This window comes from Erithacus rubecula (assembly GCF_903797595.1).
Source record: "Erithacus rubecula genome assembly, chromosome: 20".
Classification (NCBI taxonomy): Eukaryota; Metazoa; Chordata; class Aves; order Passeriformes; family Muscicapidae; genus Erithacus; species Erithacus rubecula.
The window spans coordinates 10,621,007-10,646,682 of NC_136672.1; the positions used below are offsets into that span (position 1 = coordinate 10,621,007).

Sequence of the window (25,676 nt, forward strand, 5' to 3'; positions counted from 1 at the left end):
GCCCAACCCTCCCAGTCCAAGGGGGAGCTGCAGCACTGGGTGAGTGGTCCCCAAATGCAGCACCTGCACAACGCTCCCCTGGCAGCCCCTGGCCTGGGGTGTGGCTTCCAGGGGTGCTGTGACAGGGACCCTGCAGACCCCACAGTCCTGGCAGCCCCTGGTGTTTTGCTGAGCCCTCCCCAGCCCCAGCTGGTGACAGGTGATGAAACCTGAACACATCACCTGGATTTTCCTGCCAGGCCTGAAGGGCAGCTGTGAACCAGCCCAGGAGACATGCCCAGTGCCAGGAGGGTGTCCTGTCCTGTCCTGTCCCATCACCCCATTCCCCAGCAGCTCCAGACCCCACTGCGATGGGAACATGCAGGACAGAACCACCACAGCCCCCTGCACCCTTCTGGCCTCCATCCAGCTCTGCTCACACCCCTCACCCAGCTCCTTCCCTGGTGCTGCCATGAGCCCAGAGGGGCAGCAGGACACACGGACACGTGGCACTGGCCCTTGTTCTGGCAGAGCAAGGTGACAGAGAGGGGACACACTTGTCCTCAGGCTGTTTATTGGCATCTCCCTGGGCTCAGGCCGGGTGCCACGGCCCTGCTGGGCTGCTGCTGGCTCACCCATAGGCACTGCAGGGGCTGTGTTGTGCAGACACCCCCAAAATGGCCACGGACCCCCCAGACACCAACACCCCCAAACACCCTCGGGCCTGTGCACAGCACCCCAGTGAAGATCCCCAAACCACCAGAAATGCCAAGGGGAGGCTCCAATTGCTCCATCTGAGTCCTCACCAGAGCCCCTGAGGTGCAGAATCGGGGGGATTGAGCACCACGTGCACCCACTGGGCTCTCCTGGGGGGTTCCAGTCCTGGGCTCTCCTGGGGGGCTGTGCTGGGCCAGGCACAAAGGAGGGCAGCAATGAATTGTCCCCTGGGATCCTCCCCAAAGGCTGTGGGGTTCAAGTTCAGAGGTTTTGAGATCAGCAGAGCTCCTCTCTCCCTCTGCAGCTGGGGGGGTCGCTGTGTCACCCTTGTCCCCACGTCCTGGGGGAGCCACGAGTGGAGGGGCCGGGGTTTGGCACGGCAGGAGCCCCTGGCCCAGCCCCCAGCACCCTCTGGAGTCCAGCAGCAGCTCCAGGGCAGCCCTGAGGGGTGCCAAGGGCGATGTTGGTGCACCCCAAACCCCCGGCCTGAGGAGTCTGGGACACCTTGGCCAAGGAGGGGACCTGGGTTTGCTCCCCAGCATCCAGATCTGGTCCTGCTGAGAAAGCAGAAAACCCCTGGAGCCTGGGGCTGCTCCCCTTCCTCCTTGCTGCTTTTTCCTTTTCTCTTGAATTTCTTGGGGCTTTTCTTTTTTTTTCTTTTTTTCTTTTTTTTTTTTCCTATTTTCCCCCCTTTTCCTGTTGTGTTTTGTCGGGTTTTCTTTTTTTTCCTTCTGTTTAAATATCAAACGAAAGAGGAAAAGCCAGCGATGGGAGCTCTGGAGCCGGGGGCCAGGCTGCTGGGTGGGCGGTACAGGGTCCCGGGCTGGCTGCTGGGGGCGTTGCCGGGGGTCTGGGGGGTGGGAGTCCTGCTGGCTTTGGGGCGGAACAGGCTGCCCTGCTGCGTGGAGGTGCTGTTGGAGAGGGGAGTGTGGTCGGGCTCGCCCGAATCGCTCTCGGTGTAGCTGTACGCCTGTGCCCGGGAGATGCCCTTCTGCTGCCGCCGCCACGAGTTGTAGTAGGTGGGGTCGCTGATGTAGTGGTTGACAAAGGAATGCGCCTTCTGGTGCCCGGGGTCCACCTCGTACTCGCTGTCACTGCCCTGAAAAACAGGAGGGGGGGACGTGGTGAGGTGGGGACATCACCCGACAGCCCCGAAATTCAACAGGGTCGGGCTCTGCTCCCAGAAATGCGCCGAGAGGGAACGGCCCCGAGCTGTACCAGGGGAGTTGGAGACATCGGGAGGGATTTCCACACGGAAAAATAGGCCGGGCAGTGGAGGGGGGTCTGGAGAGCCCATCCCTGGAGGAGTCCTGGACTCAGAGCTCTGGGCTGGGGACTCGGTGATCTCAGTGCTCTTTTCCAGCCTAAACGATTCTGTGATTTCCAGCGCCTTCCCGGTGCTTCCCCAGAGCTCTTTTGGGAATGCTGGAGAGCGCATCCCCAAAGTATTTAAAGGCTGGGACGGCTGCAGCATCACTGGGGGGTTTCTGCCTCTTGCTAAAACAAAACAAAACCTCATACAAAAGGTTCCCGAGCGCTGCCGAGGCCGCGCTGCCCCCGGGCTGGCGCGGAGGGTGTTTTTGGGCTCTGCCGGTAATTGGATTCAGCTTCTCCGGCGGCGCACAAAGGGCCCATTGAGGGCGGTGGGAACTGCCCCGCGCCAGCGCCAGCTCCCGCAGCTCTTCACAGCTCCTCAAAAGCCACTCGAGCCCCGCTCGGGCCGCAGCGAGAGGAGCCGGCATCTGCCAAGGGAACAGCCGGTGCGGGCAGCGACGGGGGGGCATCGTGGGCACGGTCCCCTCCTGCTCGGGGACAGCTCTAGGGAGCCACAGGAGCTTTCCCTGGGTGCCAGCTCCTCAGGACCCATCCTGGGGGTGATGATCTCTGGGGCTCCACGCTGCTGCCCGGCCACAGGACAAGACAAAGGTGGCATTTGGTGGGGTTGGCAGAGCTGTGAATGTTGCCACCGGCGACCGGGCAGCGGGACAGCCCCCAGCCCCCGGGCTGTCCCCAGCAGCCCTGGGAGCCCCCTTGGTGTCACAACCCCAGCACACGGGCCGGGGGCTGTGGCAGCTTCACCCCGACGACAGCGATGCTGCGGAGCGGGATGGGGCAGGAGCAGCGGCGCGGATCCCAAAGCGCACCGGGACCCGCCTGGTGGCGAGCAGAGGAACGGGCTGATGGATGCTCAGGGAGGGCTCTGGCACCCCCCAACCCCAGCCCGGGTCCCCGTGCAGCCCCGGGGCTCACCTGGGAGTCAGAGACCTCGGAGGGTTTCTCGGTCAGGCTGCTGCTCTCGGCGGGGATCAGGTCGTTGTACTTGGTCACGTCCTCGTCCGAGTAGTGCAGGCTGCCGGGGCTGGGCCGAGGTGGGGACCTGGAGGACAGACAAGGGGGTGCTCAGCGTGTGTCCCCTCTGCTCGGGGCTGGGCCGCTTGGGGACAGCCCCAGGGAACACCCCTCAGCCGTGCCAACCCCATCCCAGGAACCCTGACCCCACTGTCAGCGACTTCCCGGGTCACCCCCGTGGGATCCAAGCCCTCCCCACCCCATGACAGAGCAGGGATGGACACAGTGACCAAAAAAGCTCCCCCTGCCCGGGGAGGGGGCTATATCAGGGGGTCCCTACCGAGTGTAGATGCCATTCTTCCTGCAGAAGGAATTCTTGACGGAGAGGCGGCGGTTGTTGAGCTCCAGGGCGGGGAAGCTGCCCTCATCCAGGCTCACCATCTCCCCGTGGCTCAGGGCGGCCGCCTTGGAGCTGTTCCCTGCGGGATGGGATGCTCAGCCTCCCCCAGCCCCTCCCCGGGCAGCACAGGGGGCTGGGGGTGTCCCCAGGGTGGGGACTGTGCTGGTTCCAGAGCCACCACAGCCTGGGGACAGCCGGGAGGTGCCAGCCCTGCCCAGCCCCCTGCCCCAGTGCCCCCAGCTCCCCACTCCGGGCTGTTTGTTTAACGAGGAGCTCTGGATTTTCCCCACAATTTGAGCCCTTGACAGAGCTAAGAAAACAGAGCCGTGTTTGGCTAATCCCGGTGACCTCTGCGAGCCCCCGGGGCTGCCCTGCCCCCGCAGCTGCCTGTGGGACAAACCCTTTATTTCATCAATGCTCTCCAGGAAGCCACAGCATCGTTATGGGGTGGCACTGGGGTCTGGAGGAGTTGTTCCCAAGGCGGGCAGGATGGGAGGCTCCCACCCCACCACCCAGACCCCAAAAGCAGGGAGAGACCCCCCAGGAGGCTCCCACGGGAGTAGGAGGGTCCTGTCACCACCCACCACACTCCCCCAATCACCTGAGTCTGATTTCTTGGAGTATTTCTTGCTCTGCCCACGGATGATGAGCACGAAAACGAGGAGGAGGATGAAGATGAGCCCCACCAGGGCAATGACCACCAGGAACCACCACTCCTCGTAGAAGGGGTTGGTTTTCTGGGCTGGGGCACAGCAGGGAGGATCAGAAGGGGAAACAGAGACAGGGGACAAGCAGACTGAGGTCACTTGGGGAGCTTTGTGAGGCCTGAGTCCATAGGAAAGGCAGAGGGCTGGGGGAGGGTTTAGAAACAGGACGCTGGCAATGGGATTTGGGACTCTGCAGGAGTGGGGTTCAGTGATGGCCACAGAGCAGCACCAGGACCCTCCCTCTGGCACAGGGGTCCAGAATCCCCCAGGAACACACCTGACACGGAGGGGGAAGGGGTGCTGGGGGTCCCGTAGCCATAGTCGTTCACAGCAATGACACGGAAGTCGTAGCTGACCCCCTGCTTGAGGATGTCCATGCTGAAGGTGTAGGAGGTCACCTCCTTGGGGATGTCTTTGATGAGGATGTCCCAGAGCCCCTCATCTGGAAGAGACAACAGGGCTGGGATGTCCCTCCCTTTCCATCAGCCCCACTCATGGATCAGCACAAGCAGAACGTCCCAGACACTGGCTCCTAACGCCCCACCCAGGTCAGCACCCCCTGCCTCAGTTTCCCCAGGTGCTGTGGGGATGGAGAGCAGCTGTGGTACCTGAGGGCCGCGCCTCGATGACGTATCTGGTGATGGGCCCTTGCCCGGGGTCCCCACTGGACCAGTGGATGGTGATGGCTGAGCCATAGCGGGAGATGAAGGGCTCTCCTGGGGGGCCAGGGGCACCTGGGGACCAGAGCACAGCTGGAGGCCACAAACCAGGCACAGGGGGCACAAACAGCACAGAGCTGTGCCAGCCCCCACCCCCTCTCCTCCCTCACCCCGTGTGTCCCCCACTGTAAGAGTCAGTCTGAAGTGTCTCTGTCTCATGACCATCAGCAGAGACTGAGACTCTAGACCCACCACTGGCTCTGGAGCTGAGCTCTGGCCTGGCCCAGGTGGGTGCTGGCCCAGGGTGTCTGTAGCTGTGCCTGGTGCTGGCCCAGGACTGTCTGTAGCTGTGCCTGGTGCTGCCATGGCATGAGCAGGGTGCTGGTTATAGCGCCCTGTTCCTGCTCCTGTTCCTTGGAGCAATGATCTCCACACACAAGAGTCCATAAATCTCCCCACCTTTTGGCCAGAGGCCACTCACTTTGGAAAAGGACTATAAAAAGTGACTTCTCTAAAGAGACTCTCAGATCTTTCTCCCCAATGGATTGAAGATGCGTCCATCATCGGACGACACAAGGATGTGTCCCATCTGTTGGTACCTACATCCCATCCTCCCTCTCTCTCTCTCTCTTTTCTATCACAAAACTGAATTGCTTCCACACAATAAACTGCATTGCTGCTTTCTGCTGAATAAAACCTGAATCTCTTGCTTTTTTGTCTTTTGCACCCTGGGGTCAAACAAACCATCACGACCCCCGCAGGGGCTGAGCAGATTGTGACACCCACGTGTCCCCCGCACCTTCCCCGGGCCCCGTGGTGATGTTGGCCTCAACGTCCGGCCCGTAGGCGAAGGTTTTGGCCCGGATTCGGAAGCGGTACGTGACACCCTCAGCCAGGTCCTTGACCTTCATCCACAGCGGGCTGCTGCCCTTCACATCCACCGTCACGATCTTGCTGACGCCTGCGGGGACAGAGGCTGAGCCGGGTCCCGCCGGGCGCCCCGCGCTGCCCCCGGTCCCGCCCTCACCATCCACGGGCGTGCAGGGCTCGTAGACCAGCCTGTAGCCCTCCAGGACACCGTTGGGCAGCGCCGGCGGCTCCCAGGACACGTTGACCGAGGTGGTGGTCAGCTCGCTGAAGCGGATGGAGCCCGGAGCGCTGGGGGCTGCGGGGGCACAGGGGGGCAGGGCCAGCTCAGCGCTCCAGGGGACACCCCCAGCGTGAGCCACACCTGCCCCTGCCTCTGCTCTAACGCTGATCATCATCTCACACCCCCCCCAGGCCCCATCCCTGCTGCAGCAAAGGTTCCATGAGGGGGAAATGAGTTTCCTGCTCCTTGTCTCTCCTCCCAACATATTGATCCTCCTCAAACCTCAGCTTAAACACTAAACATTAAACATCCCTGGTCTCTCCTCCCAACACCTTCATCCTCCTCAGGCTCAGCTTAAACACCCACCTCCGTGTGCCCCCCACCCCACAAACCCTTTGGGCTGAGCCCAGGGATGCTCTGCTCGGGATTGCAGGATGAGGACGAACCCCTGGAGCTGGAGACCCCTCCCCACGGAGCTGCTGGGGGAGCCGTGCCACGGGCCCCACCTGCCTGCTGTGTCCGTGCCTTCACGGGGGCGCTGCGGGGCCCGTCCCCGGCGGCGTTGAAGGCGGCCACGCTGACCCAGTAGGAGGTGTAGCCCGTCAGGTTCTTCAGCTTCACCCCGGTCTCGGGCAGGAAAAGGGTTTTGACCCGCGCGCTCTCGTTCTGCCGCCGCTCCTCCCAGAAATGGATCTGCGGGGTGAGCAGGATCCAACCCGGCTCGGCTTCCCTGAGCCCTTGGCTGTGCTCAAAGCCTCCCTGCCCAGGCTCCTGAGCCCCCTGCCCCAGCCTGGTGGCTCCCGGGGCATCCCGACACACCCCGACACATCCCAGCTGCATCCCGAGGCTTCTTGGTACATCCCGACATGTCCCAGCTCTATCCCGGCTCCTCCCGGCTGCATTCCGGGGCATCCCGACATATTCCAGCCCCATTCCGGTGCATCCCAACACACCCCGACACATTCCAGTTCCATCCCGACACATCCCAGCTCATCCCGGCTCTATCCCGGTACATCCCGGCTCTACCCCGACACATCCCGGCTCTATTCCGGTGCCTCCGAGCTGCAATCCCGGAGCACCCCGGTACATCCCGGCTCTATCCCGGTGCATCCCGACACATCCCGGCCGCATTCCAGGGCCGACGGCGCCATCTGCTGCTCCGCCGCCGCTCGGCACCGGGACACCCGACAGGGACACCCGGCGCCTCCTCGGGACCCCAGCATGTTCCCAGAGCCCCGAAAGCACGCACAGCACCCCCAGTGCCACCCACTCCGTGCCACCGGGGGGTTCAGCGCCTCCCCAGAGCCCCCCTGTCCCCGCGGGTGCCAGCGGGTACCTTGTAGCCCTGAATGTCCCCGTTCTGGCTCTCGACGGGCGGTGGCTCCCAGGTGACATCCAGCTGGGTGGCCGTGGCCGCCTGCACAGCCACATTCTGGGGCGCTGCGGTGGGCACTGCGCCGAGGGAGGGGACAGTGTCACTGCTCTGTCTGGGCCATGGGGGGGTCCAGGACAGTCCCCCCCTCCTGCTGCCCCCAACCAGTGCCAGGACTCACCTGCTTCCCCCACAAACACCTCCTGGGGGGGACTGGGGGGTCCCTCGCCCACGGCGTTGTAGACACTCATCCGGATCTCGTAGCGCCGGTGTTTGCTCAGGTCTGGGGACAAAGGGGAGTGGGGCCCTGCCCGTGATGGGGCAGCCCCGCCACCCCCGGGGCACCTGGCAGAGCCCCCCGTGTTGGGGAAGAAAGGGGTGACCCCAAGGAGCAGCTAGAGGGGATAGACAGAGGGGCTCCAGCTCGTCCTGCAGTGCAGGGACACACAGGGGTGGCAGTGGGGGACACACAGAGGGAGGTGGGGGACACAGAGGGAGGTGGGGCACACAGAGGGAGGTGGGGCACACAGAGGGAGGTGGGGCACACAGAGGGTGGTCACTTACTGTCCAGCTCGTACTGGGTGAGGGACACCTCGCTGAGGTTGTGCACAGCATAAACGGCTGGGCAGAGAGCAGAGAGGGTTAGTGCAGGGCTCCTGCCTCTGAGCCCCCACCCCAACACAGCCCCCACGGCTCCCCTGAAAGGGCCCTGGCACCCCCAATGGGGCTGCCACAGCACCAAGAAGCTTTTTCATCCTCCAGCCCCATCCTCTGAGGGGCACAGGCCAGGTTTGTGCATTGGGATCTCCACAGAGAAGAGGGTCAGGTCTTGTCTTGGGCTCTGCCTTTGTCACTTGTGTCCCTGCTATTCCCAGAATGAATGTGACCCCTGCAGGACTGGGGACATCTGGACACACAGCAGGATGTCACACAGCCCGTGTTACCTGCAGATACCCAGATTTGTGAGCACCTCAGCTACAGGGACACTGTGGGACAGAGCCAGTGACAACACAAGAGTGTCAGGGACCACAGCCCTGGTGGCAGAAGGGAACTGGGGACAGCTCCAGGGAGCACGGCCTGACCCTGGTACCCGGGAGATGCTGTGGAGCAAGGGATGCTGCACTGCTCAGACCCCCACCTGCCACCCCCAGGTCACCCCAGCCCTGTCCCCAGGGTCGGTGGGGCGGTGGCACTCACGGGTGAGCTCAGCCCAGCCGGGGTGGCCGATGCCGCGCAGGGCAAAGCCCCGCAGGCTGTCGTACACCAGCTCCCGGTAGCGCAGCCGAAACCCCAGCAGGATCCCGTTGATCTTGTCCTCAGCCGGCGGCTGCAAGGGGAGGGAGGGAAGGAGGGAAGGCAGTCAGAGGCTGCTCCGATCCAGGGCTCCCTGGCACCCTCAGGTGCCACCTGGGACACCTCAGTGCCACCTCCCAGGGCAGGATAGAGGGGACGGTACCTGCCAGCGGATAAGCACCGATGTGGTGGTGTGGGGGGTGATGGAGAGGATAGTGGGAGCCTCCTCGGGAGCTGTGGGGGAGAAAAGCGTGGTGAGGCTCCGGAGATGCCCAGGGCAAAGCAGGAATTCCCGCTGTCCCCGCCCCAGGAGGTGCTGACCCGCCTGCAGGGTGGTGAGCGACTCCGACTCCTCGCTGTACTCGCTGTCCCCGATGTCGTTGGTCGCCTTCACACGGAACTTGTAGGAAGTGAAGGGTTTCAGCCTGCAGAGAGCAGAGCAGGATGGGGATAGGGCAGTCAGCCCCAGCCACCCTCCCTCCCACGGAGCCACCGCTTCCCAACCTTGTCACGGGAAACTGAGGCACGGCGAAACCACCCTTAGCACCATCATCACCCTCACCTGTCCACCACGAAGGCGGTGGCGTTGTGGCTGACGGGGGCGGAGTGCAGAGCCCAGTCCCCGTCGGGCAGCTGGCGGCTCTGCACGGTGTAGTAGCGCACGGGGGACAGCCCGTCGCTGCCCGGCTCCCAGGACAGCAGCACGCTCCGCGCCCGCACCTCCTCCTGCTGCGCCAGCGGCTTCCCGGGGGGCTGCGGCCGGGCTGGGGGAGGCGAGGGGCTGGCAGCACTGCGGGGGCGCCGCCAGCCCCTCGCCCCGGCCGCGCCCCCCCGTGGTTACCTCTCTTCTCGGTGGTGACCACCAGCGCTTCGGCCGCCTCGCCCCAGCCCTTGCGGGTCTGCGCGGTGACACGGAACAGGTAGGTGGCCTCGGGCTGCAGGCCGGTGGCCGTGAACTGCCGGGCGCTGGCCTCCAGCACCTCCACGGCGGCCGCGGCCACCGCCGAGGTGTTGAGGCGGTGGCTGACCTGGTAGGCTGCGGGGAGGGAGCGGGTGTGAGGCTGGGGAGGGGACACCAGCCCGGTGCCACCCCTCCATCCCAAGCTGGGCACGGGGCAGCTCACAGCCAGCCCGGGACCAAGCAGGGAACTGTGAGGTTACGAATTTTTAACCTATTAGAATTCTAATTTTTTAGCATGCTAGGTCATGTAAAAGTTGCATATAAGACTTATCTTGTTTTATCTAAAAAATGTAAGCAATGTTCTTACTACAGCTTTATTATGTTTAAGTTTTGTCTACAACGGTGGGCTTGGAGCCTCTTGCAGAAGATATCAGTGTGTTTCAACGTTTACTAGAAATTAAGTTACTACTGTGGAATTTAGACTTTTTACTCACTAAAAACACTACAGCTCTTACTAAAACTTACTTCTATTTTATGTGTAAGTGGCTTAATATACTTTAATCTATTCACCCCTGATGCTCAGGTGATCCCAGGGAGCTGCTCCCTGCCTCTCCAAGCCAATCCCTGCTCTCACAGGAGCTCTGCATCCCTCTGCAGAGCACCCCAGCCCGGGATGCTCCCACCTACCCAGGATGATGCCATTGGGGGCTGCTGGGGGCTGCCAGATGAGCCGCACCAGGGTGGTTCTCACTTCAGGAAAGAGGAGCCCCACGGGCGGCCCAGGCACTGCAGGGAGAGATTGGAGTCACTGGAAAGTGGGGAAAAGTGCCAGACCCCATTCCCTGGGAATGAGAACCCTAAATGTTCTGTTCGGGGAGAACAGGGAACAGGGATAGGGTGGGATTAGGCACCCAGGGACCCCAGGTGCTGTCACCCACCGTCATCCAGCGTCCTCTCGAGCACAGGCGGCCGGCTGGGGACTCCATCGCCGATCCTGGTGAAGGCCAGCACCCGGATCTCGTACAGGGTGTACTTGGCCAGCCCGCTGAGCTGGGCACTGCGGGAGGCATTGCCCTCCGCCAGCCAGAACTGGGCACGCGCCTCTGAGCCCTTCTCCTTGTACAGCACCTGCAGCACAGCCCGTGTGACACAGCCGGGCCAGGCTGGGGGTGCTGGCACAGCCGGGGACCCCAGAGCCCGCAGGGTGAGCCCCCTCAGGGGCAGGGCATGGGAACGAGCTCACCTTGTAGCCCAGGATGAGCCCGTTGCAGTCAGCCTCGGGAATGTCACCCCATCGGACCACCAGGCTGCTGGAGGAGCTGGCCACTGCCGACACATTGCTGGGGCCAGAGGAGGGGACTGCGGGGGGCAACGGAGAGGGTCAGCGGCTGGATTGGCCCAGGTGGGTGCCCAGCGGGGGGTGGGCAGCAATACCTGACTCCCGGGTGCGTCCCAGCACGGCAGGGCTCCAGGGCCCGGAGCCGATGGCGTTGAAGGCCTGGACCTGCACCCGGTACTCCGTCCACTCCTCCAGGTCCTCGATGGTGAATTCCCGCTCCACGCGGTCGCGGATCACGCGCAGCGCCGGCTGCCCCCGCCCGTCCGCCCGCGCGTACCGGAGCCTGTACCCCACCGAGTCGGGGCTCCCGTTGTACTCCTGCTCCAGGAGCGGCTGCCAGGGACGGGCACTGTCACTCTGATGTCCCACAGCCCCCTCAGCCCACGCAGGCACAGACCCACAGCCCCTCCTCACCATCCAGCGCAGCCACAGGCTGGTCTCGCTGGCCGTCCTCAGGGTGACATTGGCAGGGGCCATGTCCGGGGGGGCTTGGAGGGTCTGGATCCTCCGGGAGGGCAGGCTGGGGGGGCTGGTGCCCACGATGTTCACCTGCCTCATGCGGAAACTGAGAGAGGAGAGGGGGGTCACGGTGGGGGACAAGAGGGCTCCAGTCCCCTGGGGAGGACAATGAGAGGGGACACAGAGGGGGACAAGAGGGCTCCAGTCCCTGGGGAGGACAATGAAGGGGACAAGAGGGCTCTGCTCCCCCAGGGGTGGCACTGCCCTGGCACTCGCCTGTAGTAGGTGTAGGGTTTCAGGTTGGGCACCTCCATGGAGCGGGTGTCGGGCTCGTTGGCCAGCTGGTGCACGAGCCCCCACTGCCCAGCCTCGCCATTCTGTCCCACCTATGGGGTGGCAGTGGGGTGAGTGGGGTGAGCTGCCCCCAAACACCCCCTGCCCCCCATTCCTGAGCCACCCTGTACCTGTGCCTCCACCTGCCAGCGGGAGATGGAGGTTTTGCCATCATAACCCGGGCGGAACTGGATGGTGACAGAGCGGGGGCCGATGTTGGAGATGCCCAGGTTGGTGGGGGCACCGGGGAGCTCTGTGGGGACATGGCAGGGTGGGTGGCACCGGCTGCTTGCCCCCAGCACAGCCCCCCAGCACTTAACAGCACTGTGCTCACCTGGGGGGACCCCTGAGGAGATGGTGGAGGAGGACAGCTGTCCCTGTCCCTTGGAGGTCATGGCAGCCACCTCGATGGTGTAGGTGGTGAGCGCGGTGAGGCCGGTGACGCGGTACTCCAGGGTGACGTTGGGCAGGTAGTGTGTCACCCGCGTGTTGGTGCGGTTGTACTCCTCCCAGGAGATCCTGTACCCTGGAATGCAGCCCTGTGCCACCCCTGTGCCACCCCTGTGCCACCCCTGCGCCCCGCAGAGCAGGGACAGGTGGGAGATGCTGCAGAGTGGGAATGGGACAGGAAAATGGAGATGCTGTAGGGTGGAAAGAGGACAGGACAAAGGGGAGATGCTCTGGAAGGAGAAGGACACAAGTGATGCTGTGGGGTGGCAATGGGACACAGGAGAGATGCTGTGGGGTGGGAATGGGACATGACAAAGGGGAAATGCTCTGGAAGGAGAAGGACACAAGTGATGCTGTGGGGTGGCAATGGGACACAGGGGAGATGCTGTGGGGTGGCAATGGGACAGGAAAAGGGAAAGATGCTGCGGGGTGGTAAGAGGACACGAGTGATGCTGTGGGGTGGCAATGGGACACAGGAGAGATGCTGTGGGGTGGCAATGGGAGATGCTGCAGAGCAGGAATGGGACAGGAAAAGAGGGAAATGCTGTAAGGTGGGAAAAGGAGCCACGACAGAGCCAGTACCCGTCAGGATCCCGTTCTTCTCCAGCGGCTCCTGCCAGCTGACCTTCAGGGACGTATCCAGGATGTCACTGAAGCTGAGGTGCCCCACGGGGCCAGGCACTGCCCAAAAACACCCAAACTCAGCACCCAAGCGAGGAGGGGGCTGCCCTCGGGCGGGCAGGGTCGGAATCTCCCCGTACCGTCCTCGTGGGTGCGCAGCAGCTGCGGGGGGCTGCGGGGGCCGTCCCCGGGCGTGGTGAAGCACAGCACCGAGGTGAAGTACTCGGTGAATTTGCGCAGCCCCGCCAGGTAACCCACGTGCACGCTGTCCTGGAAGTTGGGCCGCACCGTCACCACCGTGGGCTCGTCCTCGTGCTCCGGCTCCCACGCGATCAGCTGAGGGAAAAGGGAACTGCAGTGTCATTCACTGAAATTCTCTGAGCTTTCGTGATATTAATGAGGTATTTCTATTTTCTACCAAGTTTTAGTAGAGATTTTTTATTATTGCAAGTGGGGTTTTCTTGTGCTTTTGTTTCCATTTCAAAGCTGTAAACTCATACAGGTTTTTTTCTCCCAAGGTGGTAATTTTTCCAATTTCTGGGAACCTTAGAGAAATAAATTTAAAAATGCAAAAGAGCTAATGAGGAGTGCAAGACAAAAAATTATTTTCCTGTTTAATCCCAGCAGACATCTGATGTGACTGCAGAATTACATGGAATGGCTCTGCTGAAACAACAATTGCAGGACTCCGAACATCAAAGGCAGCAACAGCTGAGGGTGAGCCCTTTCTTTCTCTTTACTTTATTTGATGGTTTACATGTTTAGATATCCATCTCCGGCCTCCTCTTATTAATTCAGCATTGATTAATGATCAATTAACGGTGCAGGGAGCACCCGATGCCAGCGCTGTGCCATCCATCGATAACAGCACGGGATCCCCCTTGCCCACATCCAGGAGGGATGGCTGGGCATTTAATTGGTGTTGTGCAAGATAGCCCCTAGCAACTTAATTAAACACTAATTAGGCCCTAAAAACACTAATCAAAAATACTAAGTGGCATTTAATAAGAATGTTAAATATCCCGCTCACGCTGGTTATCTCATCCAGCGGCAATTAAATTGCCGAACTTCTTTCGATTGGATTAAGACACAAGTTTAATGTTTTAATTCAATTTCATTAGTGCAAATTTGAATTAATTGCAATTTGGAATTAATTACAGAGCATGGGAGACTTCGAGCCCATGCAAGTGTTAAATAACAGTAAATATTATTTTAACAGCTGGGACAGATCCAATTGAAATCCGGGATTTCGGCGAGGAGGAGCCAAGACAGTTTGTGAAGTTTTTGCCACAAGTTGTTCAGTTTTTGGGAATCACGCTCACCTTGTAGCCCTGGTTGATGCCGTTGATGAACTGGGGGCTGGGGGGGTTCCAGGTGAAGCGGATGGTGGTGGAGTTGATGGCCTCAGCCTGCACATTCCCTGGAGGCACCGTGGGCACTGCCAGGATGAAGGGACAGCTCACAGCCACAGCTCCACGAGGCTCCCTCCACCAGCTGGGTGCCAACCCCACCCCACCCCTGCCCAGCTGTAAGAGTCTGTCTCAAGTGTCTCTGCCTCACGACCATCAGCAGAGACTGAGACCCTGGACCCACCACTGGCTCTGGAGCTGAGCTCTGGCCTGGCCCAGGTGGGTGCTGGCCCAGGGTGTCTGTAGCTGTGCCTGGTGCTGCCATGGCATGAGCAGGGTGCTGTTTATAGTGCCCTGTTCCTGCTCCTGTTCCTTGGAGCAATGATCTCCACACACAAGAGTCCATAAATCTCCCCACCTTTTGGCCAGAGGCCACTCACTTTGGAAAAGGACTATAAAAAGTGACTTTTCTAAAGAGACTCTGAGATCTCTTTCTCCCCAATGGATGGAAGATGCGTCCATCACTGAACGACACAAGGATGTGTCCCATCTGTTGGTAGCTACATGCCATCCTTTCTCTCTCTCTTCTATCACAAAACTGAATTGTTTACACACAATAAACTGCATTGCTGCTTTCTGCTGAATAAAACCTGAGTCTTTTGCTTTTTGTCTTTTGCACCCAGGGGTCGAATGAACCATCACAACTCACACTTGGGTTGGGGGATAGTGACACCAGCACATCCCAATCCCCCCCAGGACCTCCACACCCACCCTCCTGCCTCCCATCCCACCACCCCAACGGCACCACCAGGTGCTCTGGGGCTGACCCTGCCCACTCCTGCCTACCTCCCTGCAGGGTCCACTCTGTCACCTTCATGCTGTAGACCCCCAGGCCGGCGCTGTTGTAGGCAGCCACCTCGATCTCATAGTTGGTCCAGATGATGAGATCCTCCAGGAGGAGGTTGTTCACCTCGGCGTTGGTGATGTTCTTGAACTGGTAGCCCACGGGCAGCCCTGCCAGGCAGTACCTGGGGACCAGGAGCCATCAGAGCTGCCACTGTCCCCAGCAACACCAGGTTTGGGAGCCTTGGGCACCCCTGCTGGCACCCACCGGATGATGTAGCCCTTGAGGACGCCGTTCTGGTGGCTCTCGGGGGGCGGCTGCCACTGGATCATGATGGACTGGTTGGTGCGGCCACTGGCGATGACGTTCTGGGGGGGCGCAGAGGGCGGCTCCTCGGGCAGGGACACCCTGCAGGGACAGGGTAGGGTGAGCACCCGGGCTCAGCACCCCCCCAGGACCCCCGGCCGGGACTGACCTCTCCGTGTCCTTGCTGAACTGCCCCCTGCCCACGTCGTTCACGGCACACAGGCGGAACTGGTAGGAGCGGGCGGGGACCAAGCCCCGCACTGTCACCGATGTCACCTCGGGGTCCACGCTGGCCAGCAGCACAGTCCAGGGTGCATCTGGAGGAAGAGGGGGCAGCAGGGTGGGGACCTGACCTGCACCACACTGGAGTCCCCTGCCCAGCTGATGAGCCCCCAAACTCCCCACAGCATCCCCTGCACCAGGGTGACAGTGGGAGGGGTCCCCAGCGGTGCCGGGGGGTGGAGCAGCCCCTTACTGTTCTCGGAGACCTCCACGACGTAGCGGAGCAGGGGGCTGTTGCCATCGAAGGGTTTGGCCCAGGTCAGGTTGATGGCTCGTTTCTCCTGCGGGCTCAGGGCGGCCACGGGGCTCTCGGGGGCGTGGGGGAGCTGCCTGGACAGGGGGGTTAGGGAGGGAAGGGAGGAGGAGGGGGCACAGCCCCAGCGGGGGATGAGGGGGGTCTCACCGGACACGGAGGTGGGCGCTGCGCGAGTCGTTGCCCCCGGCCGAGATCACCTTGCAGGTGTAGGTGCCGATGTCACCCGACCAGGTCTGGGAGATGTGCAGGGTGCCCAACTCGTCCAGGCGCACCCGGGGGCCGCTCTCGGGGCCCAGCGGCGCCCCGTCCTTCTCCCAGACGTACCTGTGCCAGGGGGAGCCAGCTGTGCCGGTGCCCCGCAGCTCCCCAGCGAGCAGAGGGGACCAGGGCAGCAGGTGGCACTGCAGGACCGCCAGCGCGGGGCTGGGGAGGAGGACCCTCATCTCCCTCCCCAGGACAGCGGTGACAGCAGCCAGGTCGGCCATCTGGGGGTGTATGGGCTCCCCAACCCCGCCACTGACCTGACGTCCACGCTGGGGTCATGGGTGACCCCACAGCTCATCACAGCCTTGGTGCCCTTGATGACACTCTGGTCCTGTGGTGGGTCCGTGATCCGTGTCCTTGCTGCGAGGGGACACACAAGGAGCCACGGGCACTGCGGGGGTGGCACCGGCAGGGACAGCCCCCGTTTGCACCCACAAAACGCAGCACCCATCCCGGAGAGCTCCACCCCAGGTCCCTCCCTCCCATCTGCGGGTGACACGCCCCGCAGAGTCCCTTACCCCAGACCACCAGGTCCGCAGAGGCCTCGTCCACGCCGCGGGAGTTGGTGGCCAGGCAGGTGTAGGTGCCGGCGTCGGGCAGGTGCGCGGGGCTCACCAGGAGACTGCCCGACTCCAGCAGGGTGAACCGCGGCAGCTGCACTGAGCCGCTGGCCAGCACCCGCTCCCCTGGGACAGCAGAGCCCCGTCAGTGCCACGGCCACGGTGTGGTGGCCACCGAGCCACACGGCAAAGCTCAGGGGACAGGCTTGTACCTTTCTGCCAGGTGATGGCCGGGCGCGGCGCCCCCGAGGTCTCGCAGTTGAGGATCACGGCCATGCCATCGATCACCGTGCTGTCCTGGGGACCCCGCGTGATGTTGGGGGCGATGCCTGTGGGGCACAGAGGTGCACAGCCCCCCCTGAATTCCCTCCCTGTGCCCATCCAACCCAGCCAGGGCTGAGGGGGGCTGGCACCTACTGGTCACGGCCAGGTACGTGGTGGTCTGCACCTCGCCGGCCGCGTTGCGGGCGAAGCACTGGAACATGCCGGTGTCGTCAGGGAGCAGCCCGCTGATCTGCAGGCTGCCGTCCTCCAGCAGCTGGAAACGCGACAGCTTCTCCAGGGGCAGGAGGGCAGCGTCCTTGTACCAGGCCATCTCGGGAGGGGGGACACCTGCACGGCACAGCCACGTCAGGCACGGGGTGCTGGCAGCACGGGGAGGGTGCTGGGGAGCAGCTCACCCTTGGCTTGGCAGGGAATGGCCACCACCTTCTCCATCTCGGCCGTGATGTGTCTCTCCGGCTCCCTGACGAACTGCGGGGGCTCTGCCGAGGGAACCGGGAAATAGGAACGGGGACGGAGCCTTTCCCCAGGGTCCTTGGGGCGGCCAGTGTCCCTCCTGTCCCCTCCCATCCCAGCACTGGGGCTGAGATCATGGCACGCGTGGTCTGGGCTGCTTGTGAGCAGGAGCTCAACCCAGCACGGGCAGGGAGTGCCCCAGGGCAGGAGCTCACCCAGCATGGACAGGGGCTCACCCAGCACGGACAGGGGCTCACCCAGCACGGGCAGGGAGTGCCCGAGGGCAGGGGCTCACCCAGCACAGACAGGTAGGCGCCGGCAGTCACGGCGGGGACGCTGCTGCTGCGCAGCACAGCCTCGCACTCGTAGAAGCCGCTGTCGCTCAGAGTGGGGTGCAGGATGGTCAGCCGGCGGCTGTAGTCGCTGATCCCGCTGGATACGGGTGTCCCGTCCTTCTTCCAGATGATGTGCAGCTTGATTAGTGGCCTGGGGGGGCCAGAAGCATGTCAAGAGCTTCCCTGGAGGATCCCACCTCCTTCCATCCTGCAGGGCTCAGGTGGGAAGGATCTCCCTCCATCCCACAGGCTCCAGGAGTGTGCTGGGAACAGATTAGGGGCACCCGGCCCTGGGCAATGCCAACAGGCAGATTCCCCATCCCAGTCCCCACCTCGTGCTCACCTGGCGTTGGCCACACACTCCATGGTCACCTCCGAGGTGCCGGCCACCACGCTGGTGTTCCTGGGTGGGACAATGATGGTGGGTGCGATGGGATCAGCTGGGCCACCCACGTCTGGGGAGAAGGAGGCCAGAGGGACAACCATGAGCACCCCCTGCCCACCCAGAGAGGGCACCCAAATCCCTGATGGCGTGGAGGAGACAAAGGTGACAGGGACCTGATGCCATCCTGGTGGCATCAGGGTGCCTTCCCTAAGCTGTGTGCTCCCATGGGAGCCCTGGCACGCCTGGTGGCAGCAGGGAGGAGGGAGCAGGGAGTCCATAAAGCAAAATGATGGCAACAATAAAAAACCCTCATGTAGGCGCTGTAAAAACGCGATGGGCTCGAAAGCTGCTGATAGAGCTGAATCCATAACCAGGAGCTCCGGGATGTTTATGGCGCTCCAGGACGCCGAGGGACGGGAAAACAGATTAATGGGGACGGGAGACAGGCAGACACAGCCAGGGATAACCTGCCTTAACCCCGCAGAGCAGCAGGAGGGGGGATGGGGGAGAGTGTGACAGGACTGCTGGCACTTCAGGGCATGTCCCATGGGATGGGCTGTCACCACCCTGATGGGCTGGGGGACCCTTGGAAGTCCTTTGAGCTCTCCCTCAAAGGTTCTGGAGGGATGAAGACACAGAGGTGGCCCCCAAGCAGGGGCTGCTCCAGAGCACCAGGAACTGGCAGGGGGACAGGGACAGAGGAGGGTGTCCATGGGGACACTCATCCCACAGCCCATCCCGGATGCAGGAGCAGCAGCTCTGCCTGTGACAGCGCCTGCAGCACAGCCACGAGCACCTAAATAAATTCTGAGGCAGCTGAACTGTTAAGTCAGCAGAAGCCAGAGCCTTGGAAGAGATTTACTGCAAATTAAACTTGGGGGCGAGGCAGGGGATGGGGGGAGGGGGCCAGTGCACCCCCACACTCACTGGCCACGGTCAGGGTGATGGGCTGGCTCGTCTTGTTGTCCCCGTTCTTGTCATTCACCGCCTGCACGTAGTAACGCCCCGCGTCCGGCGCCACCGTGGACAGGATGACCAGGGTGTTCTCCAGCGTGATGGCTCTGGGGGAGCAGAGGGAGGCGTCAACCCACCGAGCTGGGACCCTCACTCCCCACCCAGCACCCTCACCCGCCTGGGGGCACCCACATGGGACCCCCAACCTCATCCCAGGATGGGGGCACCAAGCCCTGCACCCCTCAGTCCAAGCAGAGCCCATGGTGCAGATTTCTAGGATTTCTCCTATTTTTTTTTTTCATTTTTTTTTATTTAATGGAACAATCTAATCTGCTGGAAACATAAAATGCTGTGGGGAATATGTTTTTTTTTTACCATTAAATATGAGATAAAGAAGTTTTATCTCCTCAATCCCGCTTTGCAAATCGAAAGGAGACCAGTTCAATTCCTGCATAATGGGGGTTACAAATTCAATTCCTGCCGGCTGTGGCTGCCAGGGCTCCGGCAGCACCGGGATCTGCCACAGCTCCGTGGGGACACCTGGCACATGGGTGTGTGCCGTGCTTGGCTCTATCCCACCCTCTGCCCCGCCTTGTTTTCATTTTTTGGTCAGGAAATCCCTTTCTCTGGTGACAAACAGAACCATTAGTCACCCAGTGCATCCCCGGGTTTGAGCACGATGCGCTCGAGATGTTGGTTAAACATCCTTAGTGTGGGGACAGCGGGAAATGGGGGATGCTGGGTGGCTCCAGGGGGTTCCAGGGGGATTCAGAGGGATCGGGGGGGGGCTCACATGCGGCTGCTGGGGGAGATTTTCCGTCCGTCGCGGAACCAGGTGACCTGCGGCCGCGGGAAGCTGGCGATGCGCGGCGCGGGGATCACGGCCGCCTCCCCGTGCGACACGCTCTGCTGCGCCTCGCCGTCCTCGAAGCTGCCCATGTCTGCAGAGCAGGGCACAGAGCCGTGCCAGGGGCTGGGGGTGCGCCCAGGGACCCGCGATGGGGTTTGGGGGGTGGGTGATGCAGAGGGGCTGCTCCTGATCCCCTCCTCGCCTGGCTCAGCGTGTGGGTGGCTCAGATGCCACCGGCTGCTGCTGCTGATCCATCATTCCAGTTGGAGCCCCCTCAGCCTTGTGCTGGGTCAGGGACCCCTGTCTGAGTGTCCCCACCACAGCAGGAAGGGCCCAGGGGCTTCCCAGCTTCTCTCTGTTCTCTGTCCCATGTCCCGGTGCCAGGACATTCCCAGCATGACCCTGACTCCAAGGGTGGCACAGCTGTCCCCATCCCACCCTGCCATTCCCAGGCTGGAAGAACACAGCAGCTGTGGGAGACTGAGGGAAGCTGGGGGGGCATACAGGAGGGGGGGTGGGACAGAGGATTTTTATTGACTTCCTTAATTGCTGTAATTAAAAACATGTAAAGAATCCTTTTTTAACGACTTTGCCATTATCATTAGTTGTTAGCACAGCTGCCTTATTAATTTCTCATTATCCTCCTGATTTGTCACCACTCCTCAGGAGGTGTTTAAGGGGATGGGATTGGGAGTATCCCAGAGGCAAGGGGGGGACAGAGAGGGGCAGATCCCTTCAGGGGACAGAGCCACCATCCCAGGCCTCAGCACTGTCATCTCCTCCTTAGATCTCAGCACATCCCTGCCAGTGTCACCCCAGAGATGCTCCAATGTCCCTGCCAGCCTTACCCAGGGACACCCCAGGCCCGCACGTCCTGGCCACAAGTGGCACCAACACCAGAGCTGCCACACCACGCCAGGAGCTGCGTGTCCCCGTGCTGTCCCCAGGGAGCAGGACGGTCACTTACAGGCCACCTGCACCTCGGTCTGGCGCTGCAGCAGGGCTCCCATGCGGTTGCGGACGATGCAGCGGTAGAAGCCGGCGTGGGTGCGGTCCAGCGAGGTGATCATGTACCTGCGGGAGGGGCATCGGCAGTGAGGGGACATCCGTGCCACTGTCACAGCCCCTCCGAGAGGCTGCAGGTCCTGCACACGCTCAGTGTCACACAGGGAGTCGAGGCCACCCACCCTGGAGGTGTTTCCTATGACTGTCACCTCCCGGTGCAGGAGCTGGGTGTGACTCATGGCCAACGAGCTGGGACCTGGGACCCGCAGCCCTGAGCCCTGTCCCAGCCCCAGCAGTGACACTGAGGTCTGCTGGTGTCGCTCAGCCTGGACCTGAGAGTGCCCAAGTCCGATCAATCCCGGCTGAACCCCCTTATCACCCCCACGCCTGCTCTTATCAGTGCCAGCAGCCGCTGGGGAGATAAAGGAAATCACCACATCTCCCCTCGAGCACCCCCCGAGCATGGCCGAGGACCCCAAGCCGGACTCTGCTGCCACCAGACCCCCCCGGGCATTCCCCAGCCCTGGAGCTCCTGTTTCATCCCCCCAAAACAGACGAAGGAGGTTCGGGGGGCCGGGCAGGCGCTGCGAGATAAAGCAGAGAGGGAATAAATAAAGCAAGCTCAGCCCTCCTTGCCCAAAAATCTAATCTTGCGTTAAAACCCGCCGCGGGCTCTTTCGGCAGAGCTTTGTTTGTTCTTCTTAGAACTGAGTGTAAATTAAACTTTCATAAGACCTGAGGAGCGCGTTCCCTGCGTCGGGAGCGCAGCGGGGCCCCTCCCCGCATGGCAAAGGGTGACAGGGGACATAGAGGTGCCCTGCTGGCACCGCGGGGATGGGCAGAGCACGGCGGGACTGGCACCAAAGCCACGGTGCCACCCCGCCAGCCGCCCACCCACGCGGCGTGCGGGGGTCACCCGTCCCCGCGGGAGGAGCGAGGGTGCCCTTTGGGAACGAGTCCTTGAGTGTCACGGCTGATATTTAAAAAAGCTCCCCAGAGGCCTTAAATAAGATATTTCAATTCCACGGAGCTGTCAGGAGCGGCTGCAGACGCCAGGAATAATGGGCCCGCTCTCCTTGCGGTGTCCTCGTTAATAAATCACACCGTGACTCCCGAACACACGCACGCCCATGGACGGATGGGTGGATGGACAGCAGCAGAGGGACACGTGTGTCCCCAACAGATCCGTGTCCCCAAAGAGATCCGTGTCCCCTCCACCCTCATTCCAGCACGGGGACAATGCAAAGCCACCAGCTCTGGCACAGCCCAAGGGACACAAGCCGGGTCACAGGAGCACCTTCAGCGTGTCCCCACAGGCAGGACACCTCCACGGGCACAGGGAGCCTTGTCCCCCAGCCCCACAGATCCAATTAGGGGGACCTGGTCCCCACACACGGGAGCTGGAGGAATTATTGAAGCAGCAGCACTTCCACACACACCTCAGCGGCTGAAAATAGCCCGGAGAAAGGAAATCAATTCCCGGCGCAGCCCAGCCCGCAGTCATCAACCAAACCAGCACAGACTTTGTTCTCTCCCGCGCGCCTTCACCGAGGCTTTTATCCAAGACCGCTCGGATTCAATTTCCTTCCCCCATCACGCCTGGCTAGGAGGGGACGGGAATTGATTTCACCCCCAATGTCACCCTCCTGTCACCCCCTCACAGGGGATGTGCTGCAGGCAGGAGGGGTGGATGTCACCCCACATTTCTCCCACCCCCAGTTTGTGCCACAGCTTCATGGCCAAGAGTTCCAGGGCTGTTGTTCCATGCAGGGAGCAGCTCCCGGTGGCTCTGTCCATCCGCCCCCGCTCCAGCCGGGACCGGGGCGAAGCTGGCCCGGCTCCCGGCGCAGCCCTCGCTGCTGACTCCGCTGTTCCAGGGGTTTGTTTGGCTTCTCTGTGAAGATGGAGGCTGACAGGGCATCGTCCGTGGGGAAAAGCCCTTCCAGAGCGAGCACTGACCCCAGTGCTCCGGCAGGAAGCGGCTGCGTCCCGCTCAGCCCCGGGGTCAGGAGGGGGCTCGGCGGGCAGGAGCCCCGCGCCGGGGCACCGGCGGGTTTGCAGCAGCAGCTGTGGCACCGGATCGGTCTGACAGATGGATGGCTGCATGCTGGGAATGCCAACCCGTCCGTCCGTCCGTCCATCCCTGATCCCACAGCGTGCCCAGATCCTCCCCGTGCCACCCTGGCACGTTTCTGGCCACATCAACCCGACACAACCGTGTTCTCCGTGCCCCAGCCCCGGCTGCTGCTGTTATTGTAGGGTTGCTGAGGAGCGTGGGGCTGACGCTGCCGAATTATTCTTAGATTGAGGGGGTGGAGAAGGGCCGGGAAAAGCAGCAGCCAAAGGATTTGATCCATCAAATTGAAAGCCAGGAGAACGCAGAAATCTCTGAGGTTCTTCCAATGCCGCCCAGTAACAGCAACAGCTGGATCGGATTTGGGATGGAAGCACACTGGCACAGTCCCCTTTGATTAATACCCTGTATAACGACTAATTAATTCTGGAGGGGACGTGTGTTTGAATAGTTACTGTGGGATAATGAAATGTCAAGTGAGCATTAAAACACACTTAGCAGAGGTTTAACGACTCGAAGCATCCGAGCCGTGTCCCGGCCCCTGTGCCGGGCCAGCGCTCGATGAGGAGCTGAGCACCCCCCTGGAGCTCCATCAACTCCCCTTAACAGAGCTATTGGATCCCAATTAGCGATTGGAACGGGCTCTGGTTGCATCCACGTGGCTGCTGCCTCTCCTCCTGCCCGGAGTGTTTTCCCTCGGCCGTGGGAATTGGGCGGGCGCCGGCAGCCCCGTAAATCGCTGCCTCAATTGGCCCTGCCAGAACAATGAGCCATTTAATAATTAATGCCCGTGTATTAATCAGCCTCCTTCCTGCCGAGCAGGGATGGAGGGAGCCTCCATCCGTGTTGTGGCATCCGGAGGGTTTTGGTGCATTGCTAACCACGAGCTTGGCCACCTCCCAGCTCCGGTGGCATCTCCTGCTCCGACAGCTCCCTGTCCTCTCCACCCCTCTCCTGAGCCCCAATAAGATCCCAGCATGGAAATTCCCTCCCTGCCATCCCTGACACTGCTCTGCTTCTCTGGCACCACTGCCCAGTGCCCACAGCTCCTCATGCCAACATTCAAGTGTCCCCAGAATTCCAAGCAAGGCACAGAGACAGGCAGGAGTGTCCCCAGCACAAGAATTCCCAGGAAAAGCCAGCCCATGCTGCCCCTGCTCCTCACCAGCACTCCTGGGGCTTTGCCACCTGTGTGATGCCAGAGGTGACACAGGCCAGGCTAGTGCCACAAGAGCCAGGAAAGCCCTGCTGGGCTCCCAACCAACGCTTCCAATGTTCTTCAGTTCCCATTAATTACCTCATTGCATAGTAATTAGCTCCCCAAGGCAGAGGGCGGGGCTTCACATCTGGGCTGGCAAAGAGCTGGGCCCACCTGAGCCCAGTGAGAGCATATCCTGAGATTCCAGCAGGAATCCAGGGGTGATCCATCCTGTTTGCCCCAGGTCTGGGATTTCCAGAGGCTCCTGGCTCCGTATTTTAGATGATTTGGTGACAAACTCTGGGTATCAAACATTTGGGATCCTCACCAGGCCACAAGGGCACGTCAGGGTTGTGTGTGTGCAGCCAGTTGTGTCCCCAAAATAGCCCAGTGAGGAGTGGGGGGTTAAAACAGCCCCAAATCTCAGTGGGAAGGAGATGGAGATGGATCAGAGGCACCACGTGCTGGAAACCCCCCCCAGGGCTGGCATGGGGTGGCACGGGGAGGCTCAGCTGTGCCAGCCCTGCTTGGCTGGCAGGAGCTGGGGCAAAGCCAGCTGGAGTTGGAGATGGAATTAAACTTTTCCAAGCTCCAGCAAAGGAGATCTGGGCTCTTGAGAGGAGGCAGGGAATCCTCCAGTAGCTGCTGTGCTCCTGCAGCAGCTGTGCAGGCCATGAGGAGAGGCACGAGGGCTGATTTAGGAGCTGGAAGATGCATCCCTACGGATGGGAGTCTGTCCAGAGGTAATCTATGTGTAAGGTAATTTCCAAAGGCAGCAGGACTCGATGCAGCCCTTAATAGGACAATCTCATGTGATAAATTACCAGACCCAACTAATCTGCATGTTAAATTTCTTGTATGAGAAATAAATATCCCCAATTCACCAGAGAAGCGCTTTCCTTCCGAGGATTTCATTAAAGACATCAAGCTGCCTGATTTGCATGTTATGATTCCTCACACGAGCAGCTCCAGAGAGCTCATGGAGAGCCCAGCACTGGAGACATCCTGGGGGAAAAACAGAGCTGGACAGCAGGGCCAGGGCACCTGAGAGGGCTGCTGGCACCTCAGTGGGCATCAGAGGGGTGTCACAGCAGGGATCCCATGGGAAAACAGCATCCTGCAGCCCATGGCAGCAGCAGGGAATGGGGGGAGTGAGGGGAGGGGAAGGCAGGTGGTCCCTGATCCCATCCCACCCCTGATCCCATCCCATCCACAGGGATGTTCCTGGGCTCCCAGGTCCGTGGGCACACACAGAGCCAGGCTGATCCCTGAACTCCCCAGGGATGCTCCCAAGGGAGGATGTCTCCACACACACACACAGAGCCAGGCTGCTGCTCAGTCCCTCGGGGTTCCCTCATCCTGCTCGATCCCCTGGGACCCTCCTGAGCAAAGACAGTTCTGTAGAACCAAGCTGGGATGCTCCCATCCCCAGGGATGCTCCCGGGGATGGATCCATGATCAGTCCCCAATCCCCACAGCCCCCAGGGATGGCTCGGGGAGGGGATGACTCCACAATCACACAGCCCCAGGCTGGTCCCCAGTTCCTCTGGAGCCCCTCATCACACCCAATCCCCTGGGATGCTCCTCAGGGAGGATGGCTCCAAATGCTCACAGAGCCAAGGGATCCCGCCGTGCTCCCCAGGGATGCTCCCGAGGCACCGGGGCCG

General features: G+C 61.5%; 1 protein-coding gene across 1 annotated transcript in view; it reads right to left on the minus strand.

Moving 5' to 3' along the window:
- Positions 1-1,410: 1,410 nt before the first annotated feature.
- The window catches only part of SDK2 (sidekick cell adhesion molecule 2), a 44,891-nt gene continuing 20,625 nt past the window's right edge, over positions 1,411-25,676 (minus strand). The window contains exons 3-45 of the mRNA XM_079323278.1: positions 20,700-20,806; positions 19,676-19,823; positions 18,856-18,989; positions 17,887-17,998; positions 17,504-17,694; positions 17,151-17,234; positions 16,888-17,082; positions 16,683-16,799; positions 16,429-16,596; positions 16,168-16,270; positions 15,794-15,970; positions 15,584-15,720; positions 15,278-15,425; positions 15,070-15,210; positions 14,805-14,986; positions 13,932-14,047; positions 12,750-12,945; positions 12,571-12,669; positions 11,873-12,064; positions 11,670-11,791; positions 11,482-11,591; positions 11,161-11,311; positions 10,842-11,079; positions 10,651-10,766; positions 10,346-10,535; positions 10,095-10,193; positions 9,348-9,542; positions 9,069-9,270; positions 8,828-8,931; positions 8,670-8,740; positions 8,411-8,540; positions 7,778-7,834; positions 7,395-7,496; positions 7,178-7,293; positions 6,348-6,534; positions 5,779-5,916; positions 5,551-5,712; positions 4,701-4,826; positions 4,370-4,534; positions 3,987-4,127; positions 3,326-3,464; positions 2,947-3,073; positions 1,411-1,795 (exon numbers count right to left, since the gene is read on the minus strand). Of these exons, the coding sequence (XP_079179404.1) occupies positions 1,439-1,795; positions 2,947-3,073; positions 3,326-3,464; positions 3,987-4,127; positions 4,370-4,534; positions 4,701-4,826; positions 5,551-5,712; positions 5,779-5,916; positions 6,348-6,534; positions 7,178-7,293; positions 7,395-7,496; positions 7,778-7,834; positions 8,411-8,540; positions 8,670-8,740; positions 8,828-8,931; positions 9,069-9,270; positions 9,348-9,542; positions 10,095-10,193; positions 10,346-10,535; positions 10,651-10,766; positions 10,842-11,079; positions 11,161-11,311; positions 11,482-11,591; positions 11,670-11,791; positions 11,873-12,064; positions 12,571-12,669; positions 12,750-12,945; positions 13,932-14,047; positions 14,805-14,986; positions 15,070-15,210; positions 15,278-15,425; positions 15,584-15,720; positions 15,794-15,970; positions 16,168-16,270; positions 16,429-16,596; positions 16,683-16,799; positions 16,888-17,082; positions 17,151-17,234; positions 17,504-17,694; positions 17,887-17,998; positions 18,856-18,989; positions 19,676-19,823; positions 20,700-20,806 (6,292 nt within the window). The 3' untranslated portion in view covers positions 1,411-1,438. The remainder of the gene's footprint in view (positions 1,796-2,946; positions 3,074-3,325; positions 3,465-3,986; positions 4,128-4,369; positions 4,535-4,700; positions 4,827-5,550; positions 5,713-5,778; positions 5,917-6,347; positions 6,535-7,177; positions 7,294-7,394; positions 7,497-7,777; positions 7,835-8,410; positions 8,541-8,669; positions 8,741-8,827; positions 8,932-9,068; positions 9,271-9,347; positions 9,543-10,094; positions 10,194-10,345; positions 10,536-10,650; positions 10,767-10,841; positions 11,080-11,160; positions 11,312-11,481; positions 11,592-11,669; positions 11,792-11,872; positions 12,065-12,570; positions 12,670-12,749; positions 12,946-13,931; positions 14,048-14,804; positions 14,987-15,069; positions 15,211-15,277; positions 15,426-15,583; positions 15,721-15,793; positions 15,971-16,167; positions 16,271-16,428; positions 16,597-16,682; positions 16,800-16,887; positions 17,083-17,150; positions 17,235-17,503; positions 17,695-17,886; positions 17,999-18,855; positions 18,990-19,675; positions 19,824-20,699; positions 20,807-25,676) is intronic.